Raw genomic sequence first — 17,998 nt, forward strand, 5'->3', positions numbered from 1 at the left:
AAATTCACAGAACAATCATGAATGGGGTCCATGCATGGCTTCTGCAAAATTGTCGTCTGCAACATCTGTTCATCTCCAATAGAATTGGACATAGTTTCAAACTTGTCCACATAGATACCATCTTTTGATTTTAAGCTCAATTTCACTCGCATATTAGTACTTTTTATTTTAATCTGAATTGCTTAGCCTCTTCTGTCTTTAGTATCACACTAATCTGTGTAATACGTACTTGATCATTCCATGTTTCCGACCTTTTTTGCTTATCTATAAAGACGAAACTATCACTTCATGCACTGTAAAGAGTAGTGTGTTCTATCTATTTGATCACTATAGTGATAATGTATTAAATTAGATAAGCAATTCAACCTTTCGTGTCCTTTTAGCAAAGATATGGGATTGATCATGCTAGCTAGCATTAAGCAGATTTGAGCACCATATCAGGAATCGCTTTCAGAGGTGTCAAAATGCTTTCATCTCACAAATACCAAGGAAAGAAAAAACATATAATTCAAAATGCAACATAAAGTTATATATCATGATGTTTGACATTCCATATAGGTTGGCATCTAGAATATATTCTGCTAGCCCAAAAAACGGTAATGATAAGATACTCTGGTAGAGGCCTACATGCACCGAACATGATTAATTCTTGTTCTCTAGGACGTGCATATATAAACAGATGCTGGATGGAAGAAATAGAACTGAAGAGGCCGAAGTTCAGTAGTGGTAATGCATTAGCAGAGAGAAAGCCTTACATGTCTAGAGGGGCCTTATCTCTGATAGCCAAGAATGACTTGCCTGTGTCTTGTTCCTCCCTCAAGGCTTAATTGGCCTTGGGGTGTGGTTTCATGGGCAGTCTTCTTGGCTAGCCTGAGTGGCTCCTGCCGCCCATGCTAGGCTGTCTCTTTCATCTCTTCCATAGATCACTGCAAGTTGACATTCATGTTCCATGCATGGAGAAAGTTAGTTCGGTGTGGTTGCAAAGATGTACCATCTTCTAACTCGAGGTTTTTTTGTGATGGTATGAAAGATTATAAAAGATGAGAAATAAGCCCACTAAGCCTGGTTCGTTGTGCATAGTGTCCTTGTCCTTGTCGTTGACATGGCATCTTGCTTTCTGGCTTTACAAAACATCATCATCATAAAATCTAACTTTTGGCCAGCTGACTCCCCAATATGCAGTACAGTTTCTTCGTCGCTTTTTCTAAAATTAGTTGTCGAGGCCACAATCAGATTTAAGGTCGTCGAGGGGTTGTGGCCGGAGAACCACTGAGGAATATCATCGCCCTCATCTCTGGCGTATATGAGAAGATCTTCCTGCTTCGTTGTCGAGACGGAGAACCGCCAGTCGGACCGGATGGCGCGATCGAGCTCTTGAGGCGGGTTGTTTCCGTGGACTTAGGATAGAAAGTGCTGGTTGCTGTGGGCACCTCTATGTCCGGTTTTCTTGTGCGGGGTACAGCTGTGTTCAAGATGGAGAACTACGGCACGAACCACGGCGTGTGCCACCTCGATTCCGGCAAGATTCAAGTCGCCGTTGCTTGGTCCCTCTTTGTTATTGTTCTGTGAACGTAGATTGTGTGGGTAGTGTTTGGTGGTTGCTAGAGCTAGCGTTGTTGAAATGTTACAAAGCTGTCCAGTTTAGCCATTTTCAGTGGTAGTATCCCTAAGCTGTTGAACTATATCTGCATGATCATGTTTATTTGCTGAGATGTAAACTTGTGCCTGTTGTAAGTATCATGTTCTATGTTGATCCACGCTGTGTGCCATTGTTTGGCAGTCTTCTGTATCGCTCAGGAATCAAGAAACAGATTAAACATTACATTATTTGGTCTCGATGGAATTTGGTGAAATGCAGGTGAGATCAACAGAAAAAACACTGAAGCTGTAGCAGTTTGTATCAAGCTCTGTACATTTTGTTTTCAAGTTCTTAATCACAAAGTCCCAGGGCTGTCCATTGTGCATCAAAGTTTCCCAGGAATGTTTCTGTTATTTCTCATCACTTTTGGTGGTTTAATGGAACCAAAAAGGTTTACAAAGGGGATCTGTAATTTTCAGGCACATCTACCAGGAACAAATGGGTTCCAATTAGTATTTTGATGCCAGTTCCTTACCTTGTAGACTGACTATTTCATTGAACAACGACCTACTCGCTGCCATGATAATCATGAAAAGAGAATTATAAAGTGCAAATAATCATGACAATGGCCGCACAACCCTGAAGACTACCAAGAGTCACAGTTGTCTGAATATTTCGAAGCTCTGTCCTTTTAGCCATTTTTGGGTGGTATTAACCCTAGGCTGCTGAACTGTTTCTGTGCGATCGTCAGTTATGTGGGTGAGAGATGTTATTGTACTCTCCTTTGTCAGTAGTATATGTATTTTTTCAGATGTACGTTTAAGCTTGTGTATGATGCAAGTGCCGTTATTTTGGTAGTCTTCTGTATCACTCAGGAAACAAAGAAGGGTTAAAAGTGCAGGCATATGTACAAAAGCGCCATTGTCGACGTACAGACAACGCGAAATATCAACAGAAAGTTATTTAGGCCTGTAGGAATGGGGTGAATGCAGGTGACAAGATGAACAGAAACGCTGGAGCTGAAGCTGCAGCTGCAGCTTTCCTGTCAAGCAGACTGAAATGCTGAAGCTCCAGCAATCTTGGTCCAATTTGTTTTGAAGCGTTCTTTACAAGCCCAGGGTTGTCCATTTTGGTAGAATCTACATCGAAGTTTCCGGGAATGTTGTTGTTTCTCATCAGTTCTGGTAGTTTAATACGTACAACCAAAAAGAAAAGTAGTCTTTAGGCGCAGAGCTATAGCTTGGGTCTATGATGTTGTGGATGGATGGACTTCCACAAGTCCTAGACCATGGAGAGTTTCAAGCATACCTTGTTGCACTGCAATGTAAGCCTGTGGATTAAGCATTTGTACTAAGATTAATGAATGTAAATTTTAAGTGACATCGACAAGAGCTTAATAATGATGTGTTATAACTAGAGCAAATGACTGGACCTAAGGTATGTTGCAGCATCTATCACAGATATATCTAGTGAAAATGTGACTCACCAGAACTATAAGCATGTCCTATGTTGCTTTCCTTGCAGCATGACTATTTCATTGAACAACGGCATACTCGTTGCTGTGATAATCATGAAGGGGAAAAAACCCGCAAAAACTTCACCGACAACTCTTAGAAGCGTAGTTTTATGATAGCTCCTTACAGTCAAAGTTGCGACAAAACACGAGTATCGCCTGAAATTCACAGAACAATCGCGGGATCCATGTATGGCTTCTGCAAAATTGTTGTTTGGAACATCTGTTCATCTCTGATACAACTGGAGATTTCTTTAAGGTCGATACAACTGGAAATAGCTTCGAACTTGTCCACATATATATCATGTGGCATTAGATATCAGCGATGCTAATACTTTTCCTTTTACCCTGAATTTCACTGGCATGTTAATTCTTAAAACTGCTGGAAAACACCATACAGGGAGCACAATGCATATTTATTTAATAGAATAGTTACTACATTTTATATCAGTCAACAGAGTAGCTTGGTTTTTAATATTAAAACATGTTCATATTATCTAAAGACGAAATTACCGCTCCATTCTGTGTAAAGAGTAGTGTGTTCGCTCTGTTTGACCACTATAGTGATATAATGTGGTAAATCAGATAAGCAAATCAACTTTTCGTGTCCTTTTAGCAAAGATATGGGATTGATCATGCTGGCTAGCTTTAAGCAGATTTGAGCATCATATCAGGAATCGCTTTGAGAGGAGTCAATATGCTCCCACCTCACAAATCATATAAGTCAAAATGCAACATAAAGTTGTATATCATGATATTTGACATTCCATATAAGTTGACGCCTACAATATATTCTGCTGGCCCAAAAGGCGGTTATGATAAGATGCTCTGGCAGAGACCTACATGCACCAAACAGGACTAGATCTTGTTCTCTAGGAATTGCGTATATAAATAGATGCTGGATGGAAGAAATATTGCAAGCCAAGAACTGAAGAGACTGAAGTTCAGTAGTGGAACCCATTAGCAGAGAGCAAGCCTTACATGGCTGCAAGGGCCTTATCTCTGATAGCCAAGGATGACTTGCCTATGTCTTGTTCCTCCCTCAAGGCTTAATTGGCCTTGGGGTGTGGTTTCATGGGCAGTCTCCTTGGCTAGCCTGAGTGGCTCTTGCCGCCCATGCTAGGCTGTCTCTTTCATAAATCAATGCATGCTGATGTACATGTTCATGTTCCATGCATGGAGAAAATTAGCTCGGTGCGGTTGTGAAGATGTACAAAATGGAGGATACCATCTTCTAACTCAAGGGGGTTTCGTGATGGTATAAAAAATTTATAGAAGAGGAGAAATATGCCCACTAAGCCTGGTTAGTTGTGCGTAGTGTCCTTGCCGTTGAGGCATTGACAATGACATGTGGCTTTCTGCCTTTACAAAACATCATCATCATAAAATCTAACTTTTGGCCAGCTGATTCCCCAATATGGAGTACAGTTTCCTCATCACTTTTTCTAAAATTAGTATGGTTCTTTATTATTAACAGTAAGTTGAACTGTTTGTGTATGATCATGTTATGGCACTCAGCTAATGTTATGGTACTCACCTTTGTAAGTGTTTATTTGCTCAGATGTAAGCTTGTGCCTGTTGTAAGTATATCATGTTCTAAGTTGATCCACACTGTGTGCCAGTCTTCTGTATCACCCAGGAAGCCAAAAAGGATTAAGCATTGCATTATTAAGCTTGTAGGAGGAATTGGGTGAAATGCAGGTGAGAGTGAGATCAACAGAAAAATCACAGCAGTGCGTATCAAGCTCAGCACATTTTGTTTTCAAGTTCTTATTTGCATTCTGCATCAAAGTTTCCCAGGAATGTTTTTGTTGCTTGTTGTCAGTTCTGGTGGTTTAATGGAACCAAAAAAACAAAGTTGAAGGGAATCTGTAAATTTCAGGGACATCTATCAGGAATACATGGGCTCGAGTTTGAATTTTGAAACCAGTTGGTTTCCTTACAGCGTGACTATTTCACCGAACACAACAGCATACTCGCTGCTGTGGTAATCATGAAGAAACAACATATATATACTGCAAATATGAATGGATGGGAGTGGGAGCATACAGTTGGTCGCACAACCCTGAAATTGTCAAGAGTAGAAGTTGTATGAAACTATGAATACTTCGAAGCTGTCCAGCTCTGTCCTTTTAGCCATTTTTTGGGTAGCAATATACCTAGGCTGTTGAGCTGTTTCTGTGTGATCATGTTATATGTGGGTGAAGAGATATTATGGTACTCTCCTTTGTCAGTATGTATTTTCTCAGATGTATGTGTAACCTGCGTATGTTGTAAGTATCATGCTCTATGTTATTCATAATATGTGCCCGTTGTTTTGGCAGTCTTCTGTATCACGCGGGAAACAAAGAGGGTTTAACAAGTTCAGGCATTTGTACATAAGTGTCACTGTCGCGCGAAATATCAGCAGAAAGTTATTTAGGCCAGTACGAATGGGGTGAATTCAGGTGAGAAGACCAACAGAAATGCTGGAGCTGAAGCTGCCGCTTTCCTGTGCAGTGCAGTCCAGCATACCTTGCTGGTTGTTGCAACCCCACAAATGGCTCCGGTCGCTAGCAGCTGTAAGCCTGTGGACTAAGCATTTGTAGTAAGAAGATTAACCAATGTAAAGGTTAAGTGGCATCAAAAAGACATACGTACAATGATTTATTAGCACATAAATGGCTACGAATTACGAAGGTTACAACATCTATCAGGAATATATAGATTCCAGCTGGTACTTTTAAGCCCATTATTTCCTTGCAGCATGACTATTTCGTTAGACAACGACATATTCACTGCCATGTTAATCATGAAAGAAGAATATCTGGTGAAAATGTGACTAGCCAGAACTATAAGCGAGTCCTATGACATACAGTTGATCGGGTCCAACGACTCCGAAGACTGTCAAGAGTAACAAGTTAGAGCTTTGACAATGATACCAAATCAGATGGCCAAAACTTTTGACATATTGATGCCAAGTTAGGGCATGCTTTGACATTAAAAAGAAATTTGAAGAAAGGAACATAACAGATTTCTGTGTGACAGATGATATTATGCTGATATATGTACTGCATAAAGAAGACCAAAATGGTGTTTTACTATCGATTTCCGTCTCTTGCTGATACAACAGTACAAGTTCAGAATTGAGGCCACTGCCATCTAAAGTGACAAAAGAGAACCATCAGAGCTACATGCAAGAGAGCAGGAGAAGGATCATCCAATCCAAAGCACCCTATCCAGCACAGAACACACAGTTGAATCATATCTGTGCACTCAACTGGATCCTCTGCTCGTTGATCTATAAAATGTAGTGAACTCGTCGTATTTGAATCTGGTGTTCGATAAGCAGAAGAATGTGATTCCCTATCCTGATACATTTGGTCATGTTTCCATCCTTTAGCAGAAGAATCTGGTGTTTGACAAGCAGAAGAATGTATAAAATGTAGTGAACTCATCTAAAGTTGGTCTGGTTGCTTTAGTGTGAACCTGAGCTCCATGTGGCCTGCACATATGATGCACATAATTATCGCTCCATTTGGTCATATTACCATCCTTTATTGCTTATCTAAAGACGAAATTATCGCTCCATGCTGTGTAAAGAGTACTGTGTTCCCTCTGTTTGATCACTATAGTGATAGTGTGGTCAATTAGGTGAGCAATTCAACTTTTCGTGTCCTTTTAGCAAAGATATGGGACTGATCATGCTAGCTAGCTTTAAGAAGATTTGAGCATCATATCAGGAATCGCTTTCAGAGGAGTCAAAATGCTCTCATCTCTATAATCAAAATGCAACATAAAGTAGTTGTATATCATGATATTTGACATTCCATATACGTTGGCATCTAGAATATATTCTGCCAGCCTAAAAGGGGTAATGATAAGATACTCTGGTAGAGGCCTACAAGCACCAAACACGACCATTAGATCTTGTTCTCTAGGACATGCACATATAAATAGATGCTGGATGGAAGAAACGCTGCAAACCAAGAACTGAAGAGACCAAAGTTCAGTAGTGGTAACCCATTAGCAGAGAGCAAGCCTTACATGGCTGCAAGGGCCTTATCTCTGATAGCCAAGGATGACTTGCCTGTGTCTTGTTCCTCCCTCAAGTCTATTGGCCTTGGGGTGTGGTTTCATGGGCAGTCTCCTTGACTAGCCTGAGTGACTCTTGCCGCCCATGCTAGGCTGTCTCTTTCATAAATCAATGGATGCTGATGTTCATGTTATGTTCATGTTCATGTTCATGTTCCATGCATGGAGAAAATTGCTCGGTGCGGTCGTGAAGATGTACAAAATGGAGGATACCATCTTCTAACTCGAGGGGGTTTTGTGATAGTATGAAAGATTGTAAAAGAGGAGAAATAAGCCCACTAAGCCTGGTTAGTTGTGCATAGTGTCCTTGTCATTGACAATGACATCTGGCTTTCTGGCTTTACAAAACATCATCATCATAAAATCTAACTTTTGGCCAGCTGATTCCCCAATATGCAGTACAGTTTCTTCGTCACTTTCTTCTAAAATTAGTGCAGTTCTGTATTAGTAGGCAGACTAGCAATGCAAAATATGTGAATGCAGGCAATTCACTGTGCATAATGGCCCTATTTGGGGGTGCTCGGAAATTTACGATTTACGCATAGGAACAGAGGGTGTAACTAATATGTGTTATTCTTTATTTTTCTGTTACGTGTGTCCCACGAAAAAGAAGTGGAATATGTTTTTTTAACCGGACCTCTCGGCACAATACCTGCTATTTGTTTGGGTGTTGCTTTTGTATTTTGGGTTTTTCAACCGAAGCCAGAAAAGGCACAAACAAATAGGAGGGCCATGTGTAATTTACACGCTTTGTGCTGTTAGGCATTGTTAGCTTTCAATACTCAAAATAATTGTAGCTTTTCACACATAAGAAAGATCGGGTTTTAGCTCCATGGTAGCTATGAGTGGAGGTCGGAAAAGAAGAAGACGAAGAAACTTGATTGTACAGTTCACTTCTTCACATATTTGAGTTAGTATAAACAAATGTACAATTAGTCTGTTGTCACCACTAATCAGTATGAGGATTGGTAATGCTTTAAAGAAATTTGATGTTACATGCACACAATAATCATTGCATTACTCTGATGTGAATAGTGGATTATCCATACGGCTGTGCTGTGGGTGTGTAGATGCAGGAAGGATGCATTATGACGTCTCCTGACCAACATAGTGCAGGACTGCAGGGAGCTGATCCCTTGAAACATCCATCTGAGCTAGCCGAAATAAAGCCTAATTCTACCACTGGAAAAGAGAATATGGAGTTACCGAATAATCTGAACACCACGACAAAGAAGGTTGCTTCAAACAGCAGATAAAAGTGATGATCAAACGGGAAATGCAGAAGAAACTAATGGAAATGATGCGGGGACAACAGGAGAAGCAACTGTTGAAAATGACGAGCCTTAGAGGAGGAAGCTAATGCATCATTCGATTTGTTTCGGGATGCAGAAGACCTCCCTGAAGAGTACAGTTATAATTACGATGTATGTTATCTCCCTGAAGAGTACAGTTATGATTATGATGATTATGTTGACGATACCACGTGGGGAGACGAGGATTGTACAGAAACAAGAGCATGAGAAAGCGGAAGATTATGTGCACATATATGCTCACATATTGTCGACCCCAGTAAGTGAACCTTTTTCTACATATATTTGATGTTTGTTCTATTAATGTTCTTGCGTTGGTTACTTGGTTTGACATTCTTTCTACAGGTAATTGCAGACATTGACAATGACGGTGTACAAGAAATGGTTGTTGCTGTATCTTACTTCTTTGGCCACGAGTGCGGCTGCTTTCTCTGCTACTAATGCATTTCGTACGTGTTGCTCATCAGCTCATGAGATCGGGATGATGAGTTATAAATAAGAATCTCTGAACGTCAGTTTATCTGTGATGTCCTATGTTGCATGCATGTGCGTCATTAATGCTCTCCGAGATTAATTTTCCAAAATAGGACCCCTTTGTTCTCTCTTACCATGGACTGGTTGGTTGATTGTGCATTTGCTTACCTGAATAATTTTATGCTTTGCTTTGATTGTTTTTGTTCTGCTTCATGCTTGTTCCAGTAATGAACCGAAGGTGCTAAAGCAGAAGCTAGGTGTTTGTTTATCTTGCTGTGCTATCTTTTGGATATGATTGAAATGTTTTTTTTTAATGCAAAACTTTCAGCCACAACATGAGCACTTCATTATATCTTGCCTGTGTTACCGTGGTGGCGTACCTTTTGCAGTCTAGAAGCTATGATAACGCACAGCATTTAAAAGAGCTAGGAAGGATTGACATAGGGAAATATATTGCAAGCATTATAGTTGTTTTTAACCTTGACACAAAACAAGTTAAATGGACAGCAGACCTCGATTTGAGTATCGAAGACAGGAACTTCTGTGCCCATGCATATTCATCTCCAACTGTGATTGATTTGGATGGTGATGGAAATTCGGACATCCTTGTTGGAACTTCCTATGGCTTGCTAAGTTCTGCTGTTGACAAATTAGATGACCAGAACTGTTGACACAAGATACCAAGTTAGAACATCATTTGCTACCAAAGCAAAAAAATTAACAAAGTAACATAACAGATTTCAGTATACCAGGTGTTTTACTTGCAGTTGCTATCTCCTAGTGATACAACAGGACAAGTTAAAAAATGAGACCAGCCAATATCAGCAAGAGAGCAAGATAAGGATCATCCAATCCCAAGCATCCTATCCAGCACAGAGCACAGCTGTGTCATATCTGTGCACTCCCCTGGACCCTTTCTGCAGAATGCCTTGATCACATTGGCGAAAACGATAGCATCTAAAGCGACTCCTTTCACTAGCATGTCATCAAACAGACTCAAAGCCTCTCGAACATTTCCGCTCGTAACCAACCAGAAAGCCAGATGCGCTACGGGCTCCGCAGGGTAGCCGCCGTCGATGTGCCTGACCAGATTGGCAGCCTCAGTCCTCCTCCCAGACCTAAAGAGGCAATCGACCAGCGTGTTGTATGTGATTGTATCTGGGGTAATCTTCCCTGCGTCAACATCGGAGAACAAGAACCCGAGCTCGCCCTCCTTTCCAGCACTGTAGAACTGATGGATCAGAATGTTACAGGTCACGGTGTCCGCCACAAACCCGTTGCAACTGAACACGAACTTGGCGAGCTCAAACTTGCCAGCTCGGCACAGGGATGAGATCAAGATGTTGTACGTCTGCACATCGGGTGTTATGGGCTTCTTGAGCAGATCGGTGAACAGCCTGAGGGCAATCAGCCACTGCATCTTCTTGGAGAAATGTTCCATGACCGTGTTGTACGTCACGACGTCAACTTCGAAGCCCAGCTCTTCGCAGCGCTCCATCACCACCTTGGCAACCCACATATCTACATCCTTGGCGGCGTAATCCAGCAGTATGTTGAGGCCGATCACTGTGAGCTGTAGCCCCTTGGCGACCATGATGTCCAGCTGCCTGAACGCGTCCTCGATGTACCCAGCCCGGCAGAGCCCGGCAACGTAGGTGCTGTAGGTCACCGCGTCCGGCACCCACCAGTTCCAGACGCTGTCGTTGATAACCCTCTGCACGGCGTGGAAATCCCCGACCCTGCACAGCCCGTGGATGTAGATGTTGTAGATGATGACGTCGGGGTTGCACCCGGAGCGGCCCCCGGAGGCGCGCATGAAGGCGATGAGCGCCTCGGCGGCCGGGATGTCGGCGGCGTCGCAGTGGGCCTGGAGTATCGGCGAGTAGACGTGCGGGGTGAGCGGGTACCCGAGCTCGCGCATTTCGTCGAGCAGCTGGAGCGCGTCCGGGAGCTGGCCCGCGCGGCAGAAGGAGAAGATGAGGTCGGCGTAGTCGACGGCGCTGGGGCGGACGCCGCGGCCGGTCATCCAGTGCAGCACGGAGAGGCCGGCGGCGGGGAGGCCGAGGTGGGTGGAGTAGACGTGGAGGAGGAGCGAGTAGGCGCGGCGGTCGGGCGCCACGCCGTGCGCGAGCATGTCGTCGAAGAGCGCCGTGGCGTCGGCGGCGCGGCCGGCCTTGGCGAGCGCCGACATGGCGGAGACGTAGGAGGCGGCCGTGGGCGCGCAGGCCGCGGGCGAGCCGTGGCGCATGCGGCGGAGCACGCGCAGCGCCGACTCGCCGTCCCCGTCCCGCGCCAGGGCCGCCAGCAGGCGGTTGTAGTCGTCCAGGGTGTGCGCCGGGGAGGAGGGGGAGGTGGTGGTGGCGGCGGTGGAGTGGGTGTGGGTGCGGGGGACGAGGCGCCCGAGCGTGCGCACCGCCGCGCGCGCCGCCGCCGCGGCCGCCGGCCACGCGCCGGCGGCCATGGAGGGTCGGCGGAGGCAGCAGGGTGGAGCCAAAGCGCGGAAGGGAAGGCGGACTTGGACGGCGGCGGCGGCGGCTTTGTGGCTGTGGAGCGGCGGCGATGGCGATCTGATGAAGCGGCGGGCCGCATGGGCTGGCTGGAACTGACGGTGAGATCCAAGCGGCTGTGTCAATGCCACTGCACAGGTTCAGTAATACTACTAGCTCTGTTCCTGATTAAAACGGTTTATTTTACTCATTCACGGTTTAATTTGGCATCAATGTTCAAAAAAAATATTCAGACAGTAACATGATGCCAATGTGTTTGATGTGGAGAAAGGATTATGCTACAAATTTAAGTAAAAAATCTATCAAATAGGCTTGAAAGTGTCGCGCCATCTTTATCTCAAAATAACCACATATATAACTCAAGGACCCGGACATCATCAGATTTTTAGGTATGGCAAAACAAATGTTTTTTATTGGCAAGCTGTGTTTGCCGTGGATGACAAGTTCAGTTGGCGAGCATGACAATTCCACCTCAGTTCATTTTTTGCCAGAAAATTGTCATGCTTGCAAACTAAATTTGTCATCCTCGTGCCAATATAAATCACCATGAAAAACATTCGGTTTGCCGTGTCTAAAAATCTCGCGTCGGATTTTTAGCCATTCCAAAACTCAAAGGGCAATGATAAAGTTCCTACCGTATCCAACAGGGATCAAAGTTGAAGCAAACTGCCTTGATCTTTCAACAATGAACAATGGCTGACACAATTCAGCTACACCGCTCAGGGAACCCCAAGGGCCGACAACATGTTGCAAACTAACAACGTAAGCGCACAAAAAATGAAGGGTATGTGAAATCAGCAGAGGGTAGGTTAGCATTCTGTACTAACGTAGCAAATCAGCGGGTATTGTGTCAAGTCCTGATGCAAAGTCACCACGAGCAGCTAGATAGAGCATCCCAACGCAGATCATCGAACGGTTTCGTGCATTCGAATTGGTTCGATGGTGATCTAATACTAGTGACCTACAGATATCTAATGTGCTGGAACTTTGTTTAGACGCTGCCCTGCCCCGTGTCCTATGAGATGACGCGTTAGTCGTCCTTCTGGCAGAAATCACGACAGGTCCCGGACAGCGGCCTCGCAGATTTTCCACGATCGGTCGTCCTGCCTCCTCAGCGTGTACTGAACTTCATACGTACTGCAAGTATAACCACACAAATCGTCAGTGCTATGTTACTCCAGAGCAGAATGAGAAAGATAAACAGAAATGGCATGTTCTCAAGTACCTGTAATAACTGGGCTTCTTGGGCTGGGAGTCATCAACAAGCTCAGCAGCTTCCTCGAGCACAGCATCGATTTCCGCCACTTCACCGTCACCAGCCTCATCCAGCAGGATCTCGGCTCGGACAACAGAGAGATTCAGCAGAACAAATCTCCAGTAACAGGACTGATCCTTTGCTGATAAAGCCAAGTCTTGCCACTGTTCAACAAGAGGGTATTTGATTCGATTATACACAGCATACACAATCATGCATGAACTACATGTGCCATTACGTGCTTGATAAAAGGAACTTACCTTTGACAGCATCGAACCATCGAGGACCTCGGAGAGCATATCGATTTCATAGTCAGGGCCAAGAGCTTCGGACTTGATATCTTGCCACTGCTTCACAAGCGCTTCTGCTTCTTGAAGAGACATCCTTTCCTTGCGAGCTATAGCAGCCACGTCGCTGGAACCAGGAGACAGATCACTTCTTTCGCCTCTCGGATGGAGCCTATTGCTCAACCAAAGCATTTTTGACAGCTTCTCAAACTGTTCCCTGACTCTGCTATTGATAAAAGAATTTTCTGATGAAGATGCTTCATTCAGAGAAGATGTGGCTGCAGATTCTCTAGTTGAGGAGGCAGGTTTTGTGTTCCCAAACTGAAACCTGACCAGTTTCAATGTACCAAAGAGGGCAAACCCCAGGACTGCAGTGTAAGCGATTTTTCCTATAACATCCCCAGTCAGGCCCCACGATTCCAAGGTTCTTACAGGATGGGATCCAGGGTTGCGCTTCAGAGGAACAGATGTTGTACTTAAACCATTCACTGGCCTATCCGTTGATGAATGGCCCTGGACCCCCAGGGTGGTTGGTGCAAGCTGCTTTACAGCTTCCCCGAGATGGCTGGTAGAATTTAATCTTGGATTCTGCTGTCCTGAAGTTCTGTTGCATGTGGAGGCACTAGGAGACGTCTGAGAGCTCAAAAGGACCCTTCTCGTGGCCCCTAGTTTCTGCTTGGAAGTGCTAATGAGGCGCTTAGGAGCAGCAAAGAAGTTGGCCTGTCATAAGATGACATTGATAGTTAAACTAATCCACAGAGAATGTTATTTGGGATTCAATTACTAAAAATAGCATGGCGCATACCAAGGATGGCGGACAATCTCTTGTATCTGCAAAACGAGAAAGTGCCACCTCCTTCAGCCACAGTTCCTGGTAAAGACAAGTTGTCAAGCATGAGATAGTGTCAACAGAACATAGGCACAGTAATAACTTCAGACAAATATATCTTTCATTTTGAGCTGCAAAAATGTCTTATATTTAGGAATAGAGGAGTAGCATACTACAACTTATTTGTTCTAATTGAACTGCAAAAACATCTTATATTTAGGAACAGAGGGAATAGCATAGTACAACTTATTTGCTCTCATCGCAAGATGCAACATACCAGTGACTGGTTGACAGTAACCTTGTCACTGCTGTCTTTCTTTTTAGCTAACCCATAATTTCTTGAATTGGAACTTCCATTACTTTGAAGCTGCTGAAGCTTTTCGAAAACTGTGGCGCCAGATTCCTGAGAGCAAGCCTTTAGTCCTAGTAATGTGCAATTGTGCATTACTAAATTTATAGAAATTGAAATTAGCTTATCACCTCTCCAAGAAGAAACGAGCAAAAAGATTCCTCAAATTTCAGGTCGGTGTTCTCAGATGCAACTAAGCATTCGCAGATGGTTTTAGCTTTACTTATCTGCACAGAGGTAATGTTAATTAAATAATGGAAAAGCAGCAAACAGGATAGCTTGGTTCATATAGGCTACAAGTAGAAGTAGAAGAAAAAAGGTACCAACTCAGTCTGCCGGGTTGAAAATCCAGACGCAAGGTGTGCAAGCATTGCCCTGTAGAAGCAGTTGAAGTCAACTACCACCCGCTGGCTCTGGGACTCCAACGATTTTTTGTTTTTACGAGTTGTAGCCAAAGAGTCCCAAGAAAGTAGTTCCACAATTTCAGTGGCTAATAGCTTGTCCATTGCCTGGCCCAAGAAATAAGGCCAATCATGAACTCTGCATGATGACTCAACATCAAGTCCCTGTCCAAGCAATTCACAGAGAGCTGCAATAGCACCTCGCCTGCGTTCAGAATTTTCAGGTGTACGGGGCAGGCTTAAAACCTCTAGAGTGCAAGCTGGTGCAAGCTCTTCAAGTGATTCTTCGATCTAGTTCACCCAACAAGAGAAGTTATGACATGATCTCATGCATGGACAAATCTGTAAGGTGAAAGCAATAACATGTTACCTGCTCAAGAAGGGGCATCTTCTCTAAAGATGGTTTTTTCCTCAAAAGATATTGAGCACGTGCTAGAGCCTCAAAGCCAAGAGATACTTTACTTTTTTCAAAGCTAGCTTTTGCAATGGAGCACTACAGGAAAATGCATGGAATTATTCCAAGTTGCCAAAGATGTACATAATAAACACTGTACCAAGCAGCTTTTTTCACTTTAATCATGCATAGTACTTACTTCAGCTAGTGCCATTGCAAGAAGTACATCGTGAGCATATGGCTTAGAATCAGGACGTCGTAGAGCTGCCTGACCAATGTCCAAAACCAGCTTCTCTTCCCCAACCTGAAAACAATACTGTCATGTGGTATCTTACACTAGCAATAAACAAACAAGCCAGTACAAGATGATAAGACAAGCACATTCAACTCTGATGAACGGAGGCTACTAAGGACTCTCCATGCTTGAGACTTTAAATCTCACAAACATCAAACTGATCATCAATCACATTTAAGAATTTTACACCTACCTAGTCCGAAAGATGGGTATAATTGAATTTTATATGCTCCTTACAATAATACTACAGATTTCACCATAGAGATTTCATAATTTTGTTCAAGAAAGCATAGATAAATCTGAAACAGCCTGCAACTTTTCAAACTGCCTCGATAAGAAAAATAAGAAACACAGTCGGTGTTCAACTAAATATTTCCTGTTTTAAACTTCAGAGAACAGGGCATGCCCATGATATTAACTATCCCATGTGATACAGATGTGAAACATTTCAGTACATGGTTATAAGACAAGCACATTCAACTGTGTCGAACAGAGGCTACTAGGATTCTCCATGCTTGGGCCCTTAAAACATCAAAGTGATTGTCGATCACATTTCAGTATTTCACACCTATCTAGTCAAAAAGATGGAGATTATTCAGTATCTACATGCTCCTTACAACAAATACTACAGATATTGACATACATTTCAGTATTTTACACCTACCTAGTCCAAAGGATGGAGATTATTCAGTATCTACATGCTCCTTATAATAATACTACAGATATTGACCAACATTTCAGTAACCTAGTCCAAAGATGGGCATAATTCAATTTCTACATGCTCCTTACAATAATAGTATATATATTGACCATGGAGTTGGCATAATACTGTTTTATTTTATTAGTCTTTCAAGAAAGCACAGATAAATCTTAAAACACCCTGTAACTTTTCAAACCGCCTTGATAGAAAAAACAAGAAACACTGTCAATGTTCAACTAAATATTGTGCTGTTATGGTGAACTTCAGAGAACAGGACACCCCCATGACATTCACTATCCGATGTGATACAGATGTGAAAGGCCTAAACCAAGTTTAAATGGACCAAAACTGACAACTACCCTTCATTTGTACATATGAATCTTTCGACTGGAGGGGTTTTATGCAACACATTACCTCCTGCAAGACACACAAGGCAGCAGGCAACCAGCTCCAGGGTATATGGAGAGAGGATCTGGGCGGAACCTTGGCCCTGGTGCTTCCTGCATACTCCTGTTCAAAGAGAAGCTTGTCTCTCACGTCCAGCAGCAGAGCCTGACAGAAAACCAACAAGCCGCACAACGTTAAACACCTTGGGGCTGGCTGCATATGACTACTCCGAGAAAAACTGTGTTCACGTAATTGCTAAATTCAGCGGGCAACCTGTCTGCAGGTGGACACCTCCTCCGTGTACCCGTCTTCGATCTCCGACTTCCTCAGCTCGATGGCCGACTTGACGATCTCGTCCTTCTCGGCCTTCTCCGTGACGCCCAGGATCTGCACGGTCAATTGGACGGACGCGTCATAAACTGGAAGAGGACATGATCCAGCCGCTTCTGGCCTGGAGAAAACTACGAAATCTCGGAACCCATCCGCGGCAGTACAGTCCAATTCAAGTGTGTGGAAGAAACTGCAGGCGCGAATTCAGTTTCCAACGGATGCGATGCGAGGGCGTTGAATTTTGACGAGGAAACCCACAGCCAGCTCGCCCGTAACCGCACCAGCGGATCGAGCGGCCGACGCGGCGCGGCGCGGCGGCAACGGCGGGGCCCGCATTTCCGGGGAATTCGAACTCGGGGGCGGAGAACGGGCTCGCTCACCTGGTAGCACGTGACGGGGATCTCGACGGCGGGCGCGGCGGGGGCCTCCTGCCTGCCGCATCCCTCCGCCGCCCCGGTCACCGGCGCGGCGGCCCCCGCCACCATCGCCCGCACCGCCGCACCTCGCCGCGCGCCCGCGCCGTTTCCGGCGGAGGCATTGCCGCCGCACCGCGCCGAGGAGGAGGAGGAGGAAGGGGCACTGCGGCGCGCCGAGGAGGTGGAGGGGGACGGGGCGGCGACAGCGGAGGGGTGGAGCAGCGCCGCGGCGGCCGTGGGCATGGCCATGGCCGGGGAGGGAGCGCGTGGGGTGGGGGGGTCTAGCCGGCCCGCGTCTCCGGAGCGCGCGCCTCCATGCGCGGTGGGGGGTTTTGGGGGGAGGGAGGGGAGAATAAAGGGCGAGGGAGGGAGAAAGCGTCAGCGCAGCGGGCGTCGTCAAGGCCAAGCCGGAGACCGGCGAGATGGATCGGGTTTTGTTTTTTTCATTCGCTGCGTGGACCTGGCTCACGAGCTGGTCGGTAGACGCGCTGCGGTGCTTTGATGACGGTGCTACGACAGGTGGGCCACCGCGGGCGCTGACGCTTGGCCCATCCGAATTCATTTTGCCTTTATGTGAAAACGACACCCTCGCTTCTTTTTTCGAACGTATTTGCTGCCAAGTCATGGGACAATTTTCCCATCACTTTTGTTTTCATCAAAAAAATAATGGGACAATTTCGTCGACAATTAATTAAAAGAGAGAAAATTGGTAACAAGCATTTGCACAATCCCCCGACTTCGACGATGGGCGTGAGGTGTCGGTCGGTAGTTTGGCTCTCTTGGTCCATATTTGACAGAAACCAAGCACCGTGTTGGTATCATGGCATCCAGGCAGTGGCGGAGGACCGGTAGGGCAAGGGTTGACGGCCGCCCTACCTTGATTTGTCCGGCGTAGGCA

The 17,998-nt window shown here is 44.8% G+C and overlaps 2 protein-coding genes across 3 annotated transcripts; both read right to left on the bottom strand.

Annotated features, from left to right (window-relative positions):
* Positions 1-5,388: 5,388 nt before the first annotated feature.
* Positions 5,389-11,441, bottom strand: LOC119366374 (pentatricopeptide repeat-containing protein At1g09900-like). 2 transcript variants are annotated; one of them, XM_037632100.1, is made up of 3 exons: positions 9,700-11,441; positions 9,463-9,614; positions 5,389-5,659 (listed from the first exon to the last, which is right to left on the bottom strand). In XM_037632100.1, the coding sequence occupies exon 1, from the start codon at positions 11,409-11,411 to the stop codon at positions 9,795-9,797; it is 1,617 nt and encodes a 538-aa protein (XP_037487997.1). In that variant the 5' UTR covers positions 11,412-11,441; the 3' UTR covers positions 5,389-5,659; positions 9,463-9,614; positions 9,700-9,794. The 2 variants fall into 2 exon arrangements, with proteins under 2 accessions (XP_037487997.1, XP_037487996.1); XM_037632099.1 differs by lacking the exon at positions 5,389-5,659 and adding an exon at positions 6,126-6,576.
* Positions 11,442-12,109: 668 nt separating this feature from the next.
* Positions 12,110-17,359, bottom strand: LOC119366376 (plastid division protein CDP1, chloroplastic-like). Its single transcript, XM_037632101.1, has 12 exons — positions 17,065-17,359; positions 16,628-16,741; positions 16,382-16,519; positions 15,172-15,276; positions 14,949-15,071; positions 14,501-14,869; positions 14,309-14,404; positions 14,106-14,231; positions 13,805-13,870; positions 12,973-13,719; positions 12,683-12,876; positions 12,110-12,594 (listed from the first exon to the last, which is right to left on the bottom strand). The coding sequence occupies exons 1-12, from the start codon at positions 17,347-17,349 to the stop codon at positions 12,510-12,512; spliced, it is 2,448 nt and encodes an 815-aa protein (XP_037487998.1). The 5' UTR covers positions 17,350-17,359; the 3' UTR covers positions 12,110-12,509.
* Between the last annotated feature and the right edge of the window lie 639 nt (positions 17,360-17,998).

Source organism: Triticum dicoccoides, chromosome 2B (assembly GCF_002162155.2).
Source record: "Triticum dicoccoides isolate Atlit2015 ecotype Zavitan chromosome 2B, WEW_v2.0, whole genome shotgun sequence".
Lineage (NCBI taxonomy): Eukaryota > Viridiplantae > Streptophyta > Magnoliopsida > Poales > Poaceae > Triticum > Triticum dicoccoides.